General features: G+C 41.0%; 1 protein-coding gene across 1 annotated transcript in view; it reads right to left on the bottom strand.

The window, feature by feature from the left end:
- Window positions 1-9,038, bottom strand: part of LGR6 (leucine rich repeat containing G protein-coupled receptor 6) — a 159,737-nt gene extending 150,699 nt beyond the window's left edge. The window contains exon 1 of the mRNA XM_060772489.2: window positions 8,546-9,038. Coding sequence (XP_060628472.2) covers window positions 8,546-8,769 — 224 coding nt within the window. The 5' untranslated portion in view covers window positions 8,770-9,038. The remainder of the gene's footprint in view (window positions 1-8,545) is intronic.
- Window positions 9,039-13,622: the final 4,584 nt, after the last annotated feature.

Genomic DNA, 13,622 nt, shown 5'->3' with positions numbered 1-13,622 from the left:
TTTCTGGTCTCAAGCATTTTGGATAAGGGATACTCAACCTGTAGCTGATCTTCATTCTGCAGGGTGTGGAAGTGAGAGGAATTTCTGAAGTCTTTCATTAAGACTCTTAGCACCAAAACATCAAGCAACAGGTAACATATCGTAAAAAGTGATTATGTCACATGCTGCTCCAACACAATTTTTACACAGTTGAATCTCCAGAAATTATGACAAGGACTCAATTAACAGCAATTATCTTCTCAAGACCCACCTGTCCTTTGCTGCCCCACCTTCAATGCAGTCATGTTGGAGAGCAGGGGGTGGTAGGGTGCAACTGAGACGCACCTGGCTATGAGCCTGTGACCAGATGTACAACAATTAATGTCATCCTCCGGGATATACAGAGCATTCCCCTCCTCCCAGGAATCCTGGAAGATGATGTCATCATAGTTTGTCTGTCTATAAGAATGGATGTTTCTCAGTCACTCTGTGTTCTCTGCTGCCTACTACACAGCCCCCTCTTGATGGATTGTCACATTGTCATGGTGAAGGGGCTTGCAGTTTCCAATGTACCTGATGTAACCATCAGAGTCATGTACTCCCAGGAGGGGCCACAGGAGAGGATCCAGACCCAGTATAATCCGAAGATGCTAAGACCTCAAAGGCAAAGCAGATGGAAGATAACATGGTACATAATGTACAATGGCTGTGAAGGCAGAAAAAGGCTGCTACAGATGAGAAGCCACTGTTGTTATGTTAACCATGGGACCCTCATTCTGTGAAGATTGCATGTTGATTGGTTGTGCACTGACCTCCACACATTAAAAAAATTATGCACAGGCATCTTCCAAGAAAAATAAAACAAAACCAACAAAAGTCCCAAGGCGATCAGCGAGCGGCTATGGGGGCAGGACTATGAAATCTGGAAGTCCCTAGTCACAGATTGGCACATGGGCAGTGGATATGGATTCAGTCGTTCTACCTCAAGGTCTAAGGCAGTTGAGTAGTTCAGCAATCATCATAAGTGCCTATGCACCAACACTAGATGCTGATGAAGACATCAAGGAAAATCTTTACTATTAACTGGACATCTTCATGTCGGAGATACATAAGGAGGACAAAATCATCCTACTAGGTGATTTTAATGTGAGAGTTGGATGGGACTTTGACCTGTGACCACGGATCATAGGAAAAGATGGGACTGGAAATAGCAACCTGAATGGCATCCTGCTTCTCATCAAATGTGTGGAACACAACCTTGTCATCACACTCTTCCACCAGAAAAAACAAGCTTAAGACATCATGGAAGCAGCCTCTGTCAAAAGCACTGGCACTTCTTAGAGCAGGGGTCCTCAAACTAAGGCCCGGGAGCCGGATGCGACCCTCCAAGGTCATTTACCCGGCCCTCGCCCAGGGTCAACCTAAGTCTGAAACAACTTGAAAACACACAAGAACAACAGTAATCCTATCTCATCAGCCAAAAGTAGGCCCACACTTCCCATTGAAATACTAATAAGTTTATATTTGTTAAAATTGTTCTTAATTTTAATTATTGTATTGTTTTTAAGTGTCTTTTGCACTACAAATAAGATACGTGCTGTGTGCATAGGAATTCATTCATTTTTTTTCCCAAATTATATTCCAGCCCTCCAACAGTTTGAGGGGCTGTGACCTGGCCCTTTGTTTAAAAAGTTTGAGGACCCCTGTCTTAGACTATATAATTATACATGCCAGGGACTGCCTTAATGTGCTCCTCATAAGAGCCATAACAGATGCTGATGACTGCAGAATCCAATCCATGATGGCCATCAAGATCACCTCCAAATGCAGCCTCCGAGAACACCCAAGCCCTTCAAGAGCCCTCTAAACAAACCCTTCTCCAAACAACACTCAAGGATCATCTACACATAGAACACCTGAAAATGTTGAGGAACATTGGAATAAATTGAAGACCTCCTTCATCACAGCTGTGAAGAAACATTGGATACCAAACTAAAAAACATCAAAACTGGCTTGATGAAAATGATAATGAAATCCAACAGTTATTTGATAACAAAAGGAAAGCCTTCCAAATATGGCAGAGAGACACCAACTGAACTGCTACGAAAATAATCTACACCAGTCAAAAGCTGAAATCCAAAAAAAGGACCAGAGAACTCAAGAACATCTGGTGGACAAAAAAAGGGTCAAGTAATCCAACACCTTGTAAATGTCCATGATGCATGGGGATTTTTTAATGCCTGAAGGAAAATTTATACAAAACATATTTATGTTGCAGCCCAGCCACCTACTTGATCCCTTTTTCACCCAAACACCACACAGATGAACATGAATAGTAAGTGATGCTCAGTGCTATGATGTGGTTATCCCACTCCCAGTGTCAAATTCCTGTCATAGTTCAGTCCTACTACATCTCTCATCTTGGTAATGGGCAGCAAGAGAGGCTGATGGAAAAGTAAAGCAAACCAAAGTTGACAGAAGAGAAGCTTATTCTGTGCAAAAGACCAGGACATGGAAAAGTTATGTTTTGAGGCTAAGACATGACCACAAGACTATGTTGGCTGAGACAAGCCTAGGAGTTGTTATCCAAAAAATAATATTTCCAAGATCAATGAAGGAACAGATTGTACAGCTCTCACTCACAATGCTTCTCCTCACTAGTAGCAGCCTGAGAAATATTATGTGGGTTGGAAAGGACACTTGGGTTTCAGATTTGTATGTGTGCTGTGAAATTCTGAAAATGACTGTCACTGATACAGACATATCAGCAAACCCGCTTGAGAGATTCTGCGGGACTCAATTTGTGCTGCAGTTGCATGGCATTCACCGGCCTGTCCCAGATGAGAAATATGAGAACTTGGATTGGGACCGATTCTCACTGCTTCCAAGCATGGAGGAGTTGAGCTTCCACGAGATGTGGTGATGGCCACCAACCTGTATAGCTTTAATGGGGGATAAGACTACTACAGATACAAGTCAAGATGACTGCATCTTGCCTCTTGTATAAAGAATGTTAGTTTTTGGAAAAGAACAGTAAGAGAGCTATTTCATTCATTCTTGTGTCTTTCCCAGAGGCATCTATTTGTCAGTGGGTTGCTGACAAATGCTACTTATTAAAACTACATCTCCAAGCTATGAGATTTTTGGAGTTGTGGTTTGGGGGAGATTTGCTGGCTGGAAGGATGTGTGTGTGGAGGTGTAGTTCAAAAGTTGGACCAGGATAGTTTCCAGCTTTGAGTGTTGGATATGGGCTCCAGAAGATTCAGCTCCCTGCTGGAGCCCCCGGTGGCGCAGTGGGTTAAACCCCTGTGCCGGCAGGGCTGAAGACCGACAGGTCGCAGGTTCGAATCCGGGGAGAGGTGGATGAGCTCCCTCTATCAGCTCCAGCTCCTCATGCGGGGACATGAGAGAAGCCTCCCACAAGGATGATAAAAACATCAAATCATCCAGGCGTCCCCTGGGCAACGTCCTTGCAGACGGCCAATTCTCTCACACCAGGAGTCACTCCTGACATGACACACACACAAAAAAAGCTCCCTGCTCAATCGTAGGGAGGGAAGGAGTGGTTGGAAGTGATGGAGAGGAGAAAGAAATGGAGGAGAGGAAACAAGAAGCATACAGTGTGATGAGAAGAAGCAGATTATCTCAAAAACGTACAGGGAGCAAATACAGTGGTGGGATAGACAAAACATAGGTAAACTGTAGTAAATAACAATGTATAAAGACAAATAAAAGACAAAAAGACAGACTGCTAAGGGTGTGATAAGTTCCTAGGTTACCCTGAGCAAGCCAGACTTTCTCAGCCTCAGAGGAATACTATAACATCCCCTCTCAACAACTGCTACCAGAAAACATGAAAAGCACACAGCCATGACAATACAACAAAAACATTACAATGATTTTAGTTTGAACAGTAAAATGAAAATGATTAGACATTCAGTCAAGTTTATATGATGGATGCCCCATATAGTTGTCATTGAGGTGTTAGCCTTGGTCAGCGAGCTAATGAAAGGAGGGATCAAAGACATCTAGATAGGGATGGCAATAGTGCACAGCTATAAGCACCAGTCAATATGTATATGTGCCTTCAAGTTGCTTATCAATTTATGATGACCCATTGATTTTATAAGGTTTTCTTAGGTAAGGAATACATCAATATGGTTTTGCCAGTTCCTTCCTCTGAAAATGTAGCATACAGGAACTTATATTCTTGATAGTTTCCCATCCAAGTACTAACCAGGACTGATCCTGCATAGTATCCAAGGTCAAATGGGATCTGGAACATTTAAGGTACCAGATATCATATCATATCCACCCATCTCATCCAGGGTTTTATCAAATTTTATCCATTTCACTTTTAATATATCTGGCCCACACACTGTGTCTTATTTCTTTTCATGTCATTTTAGACCTGTTTATTTTATTTCGTTATGTTATGTATTTATTTTGATGGTATTTTGCTTCTTTGTATTTTATTTGCTATATTTGTATTTGTTTTGTTATAATTTTGGGCCTGGCCTTATGTTAGCTGCCCTGAGTCCCTGTTGGGGAGATCGTGGCAGGGTATAAATAAAGATTATTATTGTTATTATTATTATTTACCTTTATATTTACATTTACATTTACATGCAAGTTTGATTTTATTTTATGACTCTCTTATACAGCAACAGCCAAAGCTAACTGGATACTTTATAATTATAAAAAAAGAGCTTAAAAATCATTCAATATAAAAACCATAATAAAACAATGTTAAAAAAAGAAAACGGAAATTACAGCATCCATCTGTCCCTAGGAGAGTGCAGTAGTAATTTGGAAAATGCAGCAGAAATCCTTGTATCTTAATTTGACAGTAAAACATACAGCATGAAAGGATCTTTATGGGAAAGATCGCCACAGTAGGAAACAGTTATATTTAAAGGACAGGCTTTGGAGGGATCCAGTTTTATATTATATGCATGCTTCCTACCATGAGCTGCCAATGGCGCCACCACATGCTGAAACTAAGCCACTGAACACAGGAAGGAAATTTCCTCATTATGGTGTTCTGCTTGCAAATAGCAGTAAACTACACAGTTTGCTCTGCAGTTCCCCCATACTTGCTCAGAAGTAGAGAGGGTTTCAAGTAAAGCAAAGGATATTCTCAGATGCTTCAATTTCAGGTCTGTTGCAGTTGGAGAAAAGAACATCAGGCAACTCTTAAACTTAAACAGCATGACCCGACTCTTACAATCCCACTTTTGCAACTTCTATGATCTGTTATTTCATAAGATGACTTAGGCCAGATGGAAGAAAAGCTACTGTTTTCCCCTTCTAATACCACTCATGGGTTTTGTTCGACAACAAACACGTTTGCCTTTTTGCCTTGCACAGCAGAATTTGAATCCATACACATAGACACTTGATAACTCTTTTTACACTTTGCAATGTCTGGGTCCTTCCTATATGGAGTCACATGTACTTATTCTAACCCCATGTAAGAATAGGGATGCTTCTCATGATCCAGATTCCCTGTGTGAAACTGAGTGGTAGTTTTAGCAGTAGACAAAGAGGGCATTTGTCATGATCTTAAAACAGGTGCTGATTTATGGCACGTCTTATTGTCCTTCACGTGCAATTCTTACTTGCTGTATGGCAGTCTGCACAATGAAAACAGGCAATGATATACAGTGCTGCTAATGCCACTGTTTCTGTTGCTGCTGCATAAATAGCAGCAAAGTAACAGGATGGATGAGAGATGAAGACTTCAAACTTGACCAAGCAAATCCTAGGTCAAAGGCTGGTCTAGATCAAATTTTGGATTTTTCTCCAATGCTTTTTAGAGAATTGGAATTTGAATGAATGAAAATGTAGTCCCTTGGTGGCACTTTTATTAATAAGATGGCCAATTAATGAGATGATGAGGTGTCGCAATTGGCAATCCTTACAGCTCATTGAATTATTCTTAAGCACATCCTAGGAGAGCTTGGCAAAGGAACCTTTTTGGAAACATTTCAGAGAATCTTTCACTCACCATGACCATGGGTTATTGTAGGTTTTTTGGGTGTATGGCCAAAAAACCTACTATTGTTCTAGAAGCATTCTCTCCTGACGTTTTTACTACATCTGTGGCATGCATCCTCAGAGGTTGTGAGGATGCCTGCCACAGATGAAGGTGAAATGTCAGGAGAGAATGCTTCTAAATTATGGCTATACAGCCCAAAAAACCTACAACAACCCAATGATTCCGGCCACAAAGCCTTCAACAATACACTATGATCACGCTGTCTTGAAGGCTCTGGGAGTAAACTACAATGGAAAGTTCCTGAAGCTCTGATCCTGTAGGCATCATGTCTTGAAATTTATTTTCTCAAAACAACACTTTGGATTACGGAGAATACTGATGCATCAATGGCCAGTCTCCTAGGCATGAAAGCCTGTGATATGAAATAGCCCCAAGTTTTTATGTTTTATTGAATTTTTGTGTGTGTCTAGGCATATAAACCTCTGATTTTTATTTGAGATGCTTTGTTTTATATAAACTGGATGGAAACTCAGAAATGAATCCAGCCTTGTTTGTATATACTGTTCCATGCAGCCACCCTATGACAAATGTAGTGCTTGAGCACAAGTTACTGGTTCAGTGAAACCCATTTGCAGAGTGCCTTTGAATATCAATATCCTCAGGGCTGTGCACCCTGACTCCAGTAAAAATACATGTTCCATAGCAAGAAAAACATCCTTTTGAAATAAAAAGGAGGAAAGGAGATGAAATAAAAAAAGATCACCTTTAAGACAAATGGGTTTTTCATTTTTTGGAAGCATTTAGTACTGTAGTTTATATCTACATACCAAAATAAAATCCAATTAGTCTTAACCTTTCTTATTTCCTTCACCCACCTTTCTCCTTTTCATCACAGCTACTTCTTCAAAGACATCCCTCTGAAATGTTTCTTTTGCAATTGGTTCGTTTTAAGAGACTCAACACAGTGTTAAAACCACAAAGGGTAAAACATGGGAGATCAAAGAAAAGAGATTGGTACAACTTCTTGGGTCAGTTTGAAAAGAGTGTCTTGACTGGGTATAGTATATTATCTTTGAAGATATCAATACACTGCAGAAAAATACATGGCATGTGAATGATATCACTGCTGTGACCACTAAGAATACTGAATGTCTCTGCTCTAACTACTAGGAAACATTGCTTGCTATACTGCTCAGTACAAAGGAGCAAAGTGCTCTTCGCAAGGCTGAAATCTTTTTAGCAGCATTTTGGGCAACCATTTCAAACTTTTCAGCATTGTCACCATTATTAACAACTTTTTAAAAAATCATAGCTAAGCCCCTCCATCACAGCTTCAATTTCTGACAGTTTTCAGTTTGCTGCAGAGTGAATGTTACAGGTAGAACTAATTTTTCTGTTCAGTAGCAAAACCATCACTCTGGAGATGCAAGGAAGACGAGAGATATTGACAACCTGGAATGTGTCCAGAGGAGGGCAACTAAAATGAACAAGCCCTATGATGAGTGGCTTAAAGAGCTGGGCATGTTTAGCCTGCTGAAGAGGAGACATGATAGCCATGTATAAATATGTGAGGGGAAGTCACAGGGGGGAGGGAGCAAACTTGTGTTCTGCTGCCCTGGAGACTAGGACGCGGAGCAATGGCTTCAAACTGCAGGAAAGGAGATTACACCTGAACAGTGGGAAGAACTTTCTGAATGTGAGAGCTGTTCACCAGTGGAACTCTCTACCCTGAAGTGTGGTGGAGGCTCCTTCTATGGAGGCTTTTAAACAGAGGCTGGATGTCCATCTGTTGGGGGTGCTTTGAACAAGAATTTCCTGCTTCCTGGCAGGGGGTTGGACTGGATGGCTCATGAGGTCCCTGCCAACTCTACGATTCTATGATTCTATGAATGCAGGAGAACCACCCAACCCCACACTGCCCAAATTTTCTAAGCCATCTTCCAATTACAGATAAATGATGTAACAACTCACTGATGAGAAAATGTCACAATGACCAGCAACCTGGGATCTCCGGGTGAGGTCGGCAAGTCAAACATGACATCTTTTTCTTTTCTGCTCTACACGGTCCAGGTTTTACCGTATCCAGCAAAGCTTCATCCCTCCAAAAAATGGTCTAACTTTAATTTCTTACTCACTGATGACAAATCTGGACACTGACATTCTCTGCGCCTGTAAAGTCCCATGTTATATTGCCTCTTGAAATGTTTGAAATGGGGATCCTATAACAGTCTGCAGCAATTACCCAATCTAAATACTCCATTATGTTCCCAAACAATCAGAATCAGCCCAGCAAACAAGCTCTGTCTCCTCTGATCCATAGCAATCAAGAAGTAAAGCATGCAGAACATCACAATATAAACACGCTTTCCAGAGGACCACAAGGGGAGCCCTGGGAGGAGGGAGCCGGGAGGAGGGGGGAAGGTGGGCAGTGACTTCCTTGTCAAAAGAGCTGCCTCCTTCATTGTTGGTTTTAATTGGCAGGTGGAAACCTTTCTTTTAATAAAGCATGCTGCAAGTGATAACGTTCCTGGAAAAGCAAAGAAGGAATGACAATGCTGTACTTACAGGTAAGCTGTTAAGGGACTCAGGCCATCAGGAACAGAAGAGAGGCCAAGCTCTGAACAGTCCACTGAGAGCATGATGCCATCTTCCTCACAGTGGCACAGAGGTGGACAGGAGAGTGCAGCACCTTGTTCCAAAGACACAATTTTGAGCATGCCTGAAAAACACAGGAAAAGCCACCAGGGCATCAGCAGCTGGTCCATTCGGAGTCCAGCTGGAGCCAGCATGTTGCTTCAGGCTGGTTCTCTCCTCCTCCACCAGTTTGCTCCTTCTCTCTTTCACCCTCTGGTTTGATCTTTGCAGGGTGGTGGAGGCAAGTGATTCTAGAGCTCTTGCCGACAGCAGCACTTTCTCACTCTGCTGTGCTCTTCCTTGGTGCAGCCAAGGTGCAGCCTGTGAAGGGAAGGCATTGTTGAGTGATCCTAGTTATTGGGTTTCACACCGGCTGGGCTGGGCTGAGCAGAGGTTTAGGGAGGCTCACATGGGAGGAGTTAGAGAAACTTTCTCCTCTCCTTCCCTCTCCCTCCTTCAGAGCTGGCAGGAATTTCATTCAAAACCAGAAAAGGTGCTGGTGGTGTTTGAGAGAGAGAGAGAGAGAGAGACCTGTTAGTAGCTTTGGGACTTGTTTGGAAACAGCTTTAAAAAGAGGTTGAACAGGGAGGGGAAAGATTGGCAGAGTAAAATGAAGGATCTTTGGGAGGCAGGCAGAGAAATGTCACTCATTCAGCACTTCCATTTCACAGCATTTTGCCCTTGAGCTTGGAAAACTTATGAGGGAGAGGATGATAACCTCTACTATGGTTTTTTTAATGGAATTCTGGGTGTTATTGTTCAAGGAGAAAAAAAACTTTTCTTAGCTGTTTTGCCTCAGTTTTTACATCCATGTCTCTTCGTTTCCATGTCAGAACCCCACTGACATGGGGTTCTGACATGATTTTGGCTCCACCATTTACACACACAGAAGCACATCATAGACCTCCTACCATGTCAACAGCACATCCAGTCTTCTGTTAATGCTGCCCCTTCCCTCCATCCACATAATTCACCTATCAACTGAAGATAAAGCTTTATGCACCTAAAAACATGGATGTTTAATTGTGCCTTTGATTAGAAAGTTCCAAAGAATTGGCCCTTTAATACCTAAATTTCAGCACTTTGGCATGGCCCTCCGCACTACAATCCTGACATTATAAAGCTCAAGGACATTACTCTCCCATCCATCCACTGAATTTAGCACTTTCCCTTAGCTCTATCTAGGAATTTTGCACAAACTAATAAATAATAATAATAAAAATAAACTCAGAGCCCTCTGAACTCAGCAAGTTTATTGTTCCCATGGTACTGTTTTCATGATGTTATGTTTTATTGTGACATGTTTCTTTTTAGTTTGTTTTTGTTTTTCTTTTATTGCATTACGTTTTAACTCTGTGCTCTCTGGGCTTGTCCCTTTGTAAGCCACCCCCAATCCCTTCGGAGAGATGGAAGAGGGGTATAAAAATAAAGTTATTATATTATTATTATATGCAATGAATTCTAGTCCTCAAAAGCATCTGCTGTCATGAATGCACCATCTCTTGAGCACTCTCACAATCTCCTGATCATTTTGGCACCACATAAATGCAGACTGTTCAACAGGCCCTTCAGAGGCATAACATCATTACCTGTGTGACGGGATGCAAAGAGATGGGGAAATCTCACCTGAATAATGCCATCCATAGTCCAAGTAAATGACAGTCTGAAAACTGCTGCACCTGAGTAATGTGGTAGTATAATTCAAAGAAAAAGTGCTACTTTTGACTAATCTAAACATTAGATTTTGACCTAATCTAAGAGATTCAAATTCAGAAAAAAGTATTAGCTAACAGATTCTCTCTTACAGTTAACATGAAGGTGCAAATTCCATAGCAGTCCAATTGCTTGTACACAGGACCAAAATACTTATTTTTGTGTTTCGTTTTAAAATCTTCTTCAGCACTTTTGCTTTTCCTGTCTGCCTTTTTTTCATCTCAAAAAATGCTTTCTGCATTTGCACAGACACCTGAAGTTTTGCATACCCAGACTTAATCCTATCCAGTATTGTTAGAGCTTGGAAGTCTTCTATCTAGTCACTCTGCTTAGGGCAGAGCTCAGAAGAGTTACACTTTTTGTAATCTAAATCCAGATCCAAATTATGGGTCTTGTAGTCCAAATAATGTCATTTTTCCTAGCTCTAATAATGTGATTCCATTTGTTTACTGGCACAACCAATAGTGAAGAATGCTAGAAGTTGCAGTTCACCAACATCTGGAAGGCTGTAGTTTGCCTGTTCTTGATGGAGCACTATGTAGGCAATTACCATGTGAGGATAAGAAAAACTTGTAAAAAAAATAGCTTTTTGAACCACCAAAATCTCCCAGCTGCCATGACTGTTAAAAAGGTAACCTTTCCAAGCTCTAATTAGATGTGTAATGGGAACAAGGACATGCTGGCGGGAGCAGCCTACAGACATCATCCATCAATGCTCTGCTTATCAGTGCTACAGACCTTTTTTCTTTGGCTCAGCTGCCTATCTTTTATAGTGGTTTGGGGCTGGGTGTTAGATTGGTGGAAAGATCATAGCTATGTCTTTCATGCAGAATCTTTGCTTTTATTTATACCCAAACAAATCTCTCAACTTAGGATTTAAGCTAGCTCTTCCTAACAGCACAGTCAGGCTGTTCAGTATTATTTGTCTGTGGCACAAGTACCATTAGAAATGTGTTAATACAATATAGTTGCCAAACAAATTGATAGAAAAAAGGGGAAAAAACCCAAAAACAAAACACTCTGGTGTGACAAGGAAATTAGATCAGAGGTAGAAAATAAAAAGAGAAAACTTGAATCTTAATAAAAATGGTATATTGCTACAAGATTAACAGTGCCAATTAAGGACTTTTTCACATCCCACAACTATAGTGCTATAGTGTGGAGTACTGGAATTTGCAGGTTAGGGAAGGGCATTTAGAATTCACAAGTGCCTCACCAAAGTGAGAATCCCTGGATTCCATAGGATGCAGCTGTGGATGCTGAAGTAGGATACTATTATAGTTGTGATGTGTGAATTAGACTTAAGACAATAAATTCTACCTTCCATCCCCTGTTGATAGCTTTAGCAACAATCTCTGTGAGGCAAGTAGACTGGGTAAGGTATTATTTTCCTACAATACTTGCATAAATGGTTGTTGCAGGGAAATAATGTGCAGTTGTTAGAAATTCATTTGCTCTTTCTGTCCATTCTCTTCTGGCTTAGCATGAAGGCAGTGTGCTACTGTCTGTTGTCCCATTATAGGGAGTGTCTTAAACAAACCGTACTTCTTCCCATTTCAGTCAAAGCTGTTTGAAGGAGTAGTGATGATATTTATGGTTTCATTGTTGCCATATTAGGTACCTATTGCTTACGATCGCTGCTTGTTGCTGCAAAGAGAGATGCAATGCAGGGAAAGTGGCAATTCATTCATGCATGTATTGATTCTTAAACTGGACATTTTCACTCTCCCTTGTGTTACTACTGGGCAGCTATCAATCACTGGCAGCATTACTCAGCTACCAATCACGCAGAATTATGGATCAACATGAATATATTAAATAAAAGGAGCTTGTTTGGTAAGACTAGAGGAACATTGCTTTGAGGCTACCTGAAGTCTGAGAATTTATTTATTTATTTATTTCAGTTACTTATACCCCGCCCTTCTCACCCCCGAGGTGAGAATTTCAGATTATTTAGATGGTCAAACATCTGAATAGGTTTGAAACTTATTTCTGTCATTTGTTTCATTCAATATGATTTAAACAGAGTTCTTAGAGTTACCGTGACCTCATGACATGCAATCTGGGCTACAGAGCCACTTTGGGTGGAACTCCATGGGATTTGGTTTCTGCAATGCATGGAAATGGAGCCCAGAATGTTACTTAGATGTTACTTGATTCCAAATGGAAAAGAATTGGGAGAAAATGGGAAAAGGACATGGGATAGCTGACCATCCCACAAGATGGACCTCGACGGTAGGGAACAAATAAAGTGGGGGAAAACCATCCTTTTGTTTTTCCCACTTTCCTCCCACTCATGGGATGAGTTCACTGTACGCTCTCCAACTTTTGAGATGGCTTTTGCTGCATGCCTTTATGTTGTTTCTGACTTATGTCAACACTATCAGAGGGGTTTCTTGGTAGGCTTTATTTTGGTGGGGGGGGGGGGGTGCCTGTGCTTTCCTTTGTTGCTCAGGGTGTGTGATTTGCCCAAGGTTACCCAGTAGGTTTCCATAGTTTGGTTTATGTATGTAAGACATTGAATGTTGCCGTTAGTTTTGTGTAAACCACTTTGAGTTCCCCTGGGGTGAGAAAGGCAGTATAAAAATAGTGTAAATAAATAAATAAATAAATAAATAAATAAATAAATAAGCAGGGATTTCAATCCCTGTCCTAGTCCACTGCTCAAACCCTACATACTGTCTCTTAACCTTTGAGACATTTTATATCAGCTTCATTTGTTGTTTGGCATAAACCAAGATTCTACCAATATTGCACCAGTTCTAAGAATGAATTGGTCAATTATATTTTCCCATATTTATTTTTTTAAGATTTAAAGTTCTTTCTATCAAATGCATGATGAAGTTGTTACAAAATAGGAAACAAACCAAGTGAAGTTCTCAACTACTTGCCCTGGCCATATTCAATACACACAGCTATTTCCAGTATGAAGAGGATGATGCGGTTTATCCTTTTTAAATGAGAATCCATTAGGATCAAAGTAATATTAGCTCTAACTGAACACCACAAACATGGTTTCAAATACAGTTTTTAAAGTTCTCAGTACTCAGAACCTTCTGTCTGGATGAATAGAATTGTTACAAGGAGCTGCCGTGGCACAATGGGTTAAACCCTTGTGCTGACCGAAGTGCTGACCTGAAGGTCGGCAGTTTGAATCTACGATACGGGGTGAGCTCCTGTCTGTCAGCTGCTGCTTCCCATTCAGGGACATGAGAGAAGCCTCTCACAGAATGGTAAAACATCTGGGCATCCCCTGGGCAAACATCCCTGCCAGGCGGCCAGTTCTTTCACACCA

The sequence above is a fragment of the Anolis sagrei genome, chromosome 4, assembly GCF_037176765.1.
Source record: "Anolis sagrei isolate rAnoSag1 chromosome 4, rAnoSag1.mat, whole genome shotgun sequence".
Lineage (NCBI taxonomy): Eukaryota > Metazoa > Chordata > Lepidosauria > Squamata > Dactyloidae > Anolis > Anolis sagrei.
Note: the sequence above shows the minus strand (reverse complement) of the source record. Positions and strands in the feature narration are given on the sequence as shown.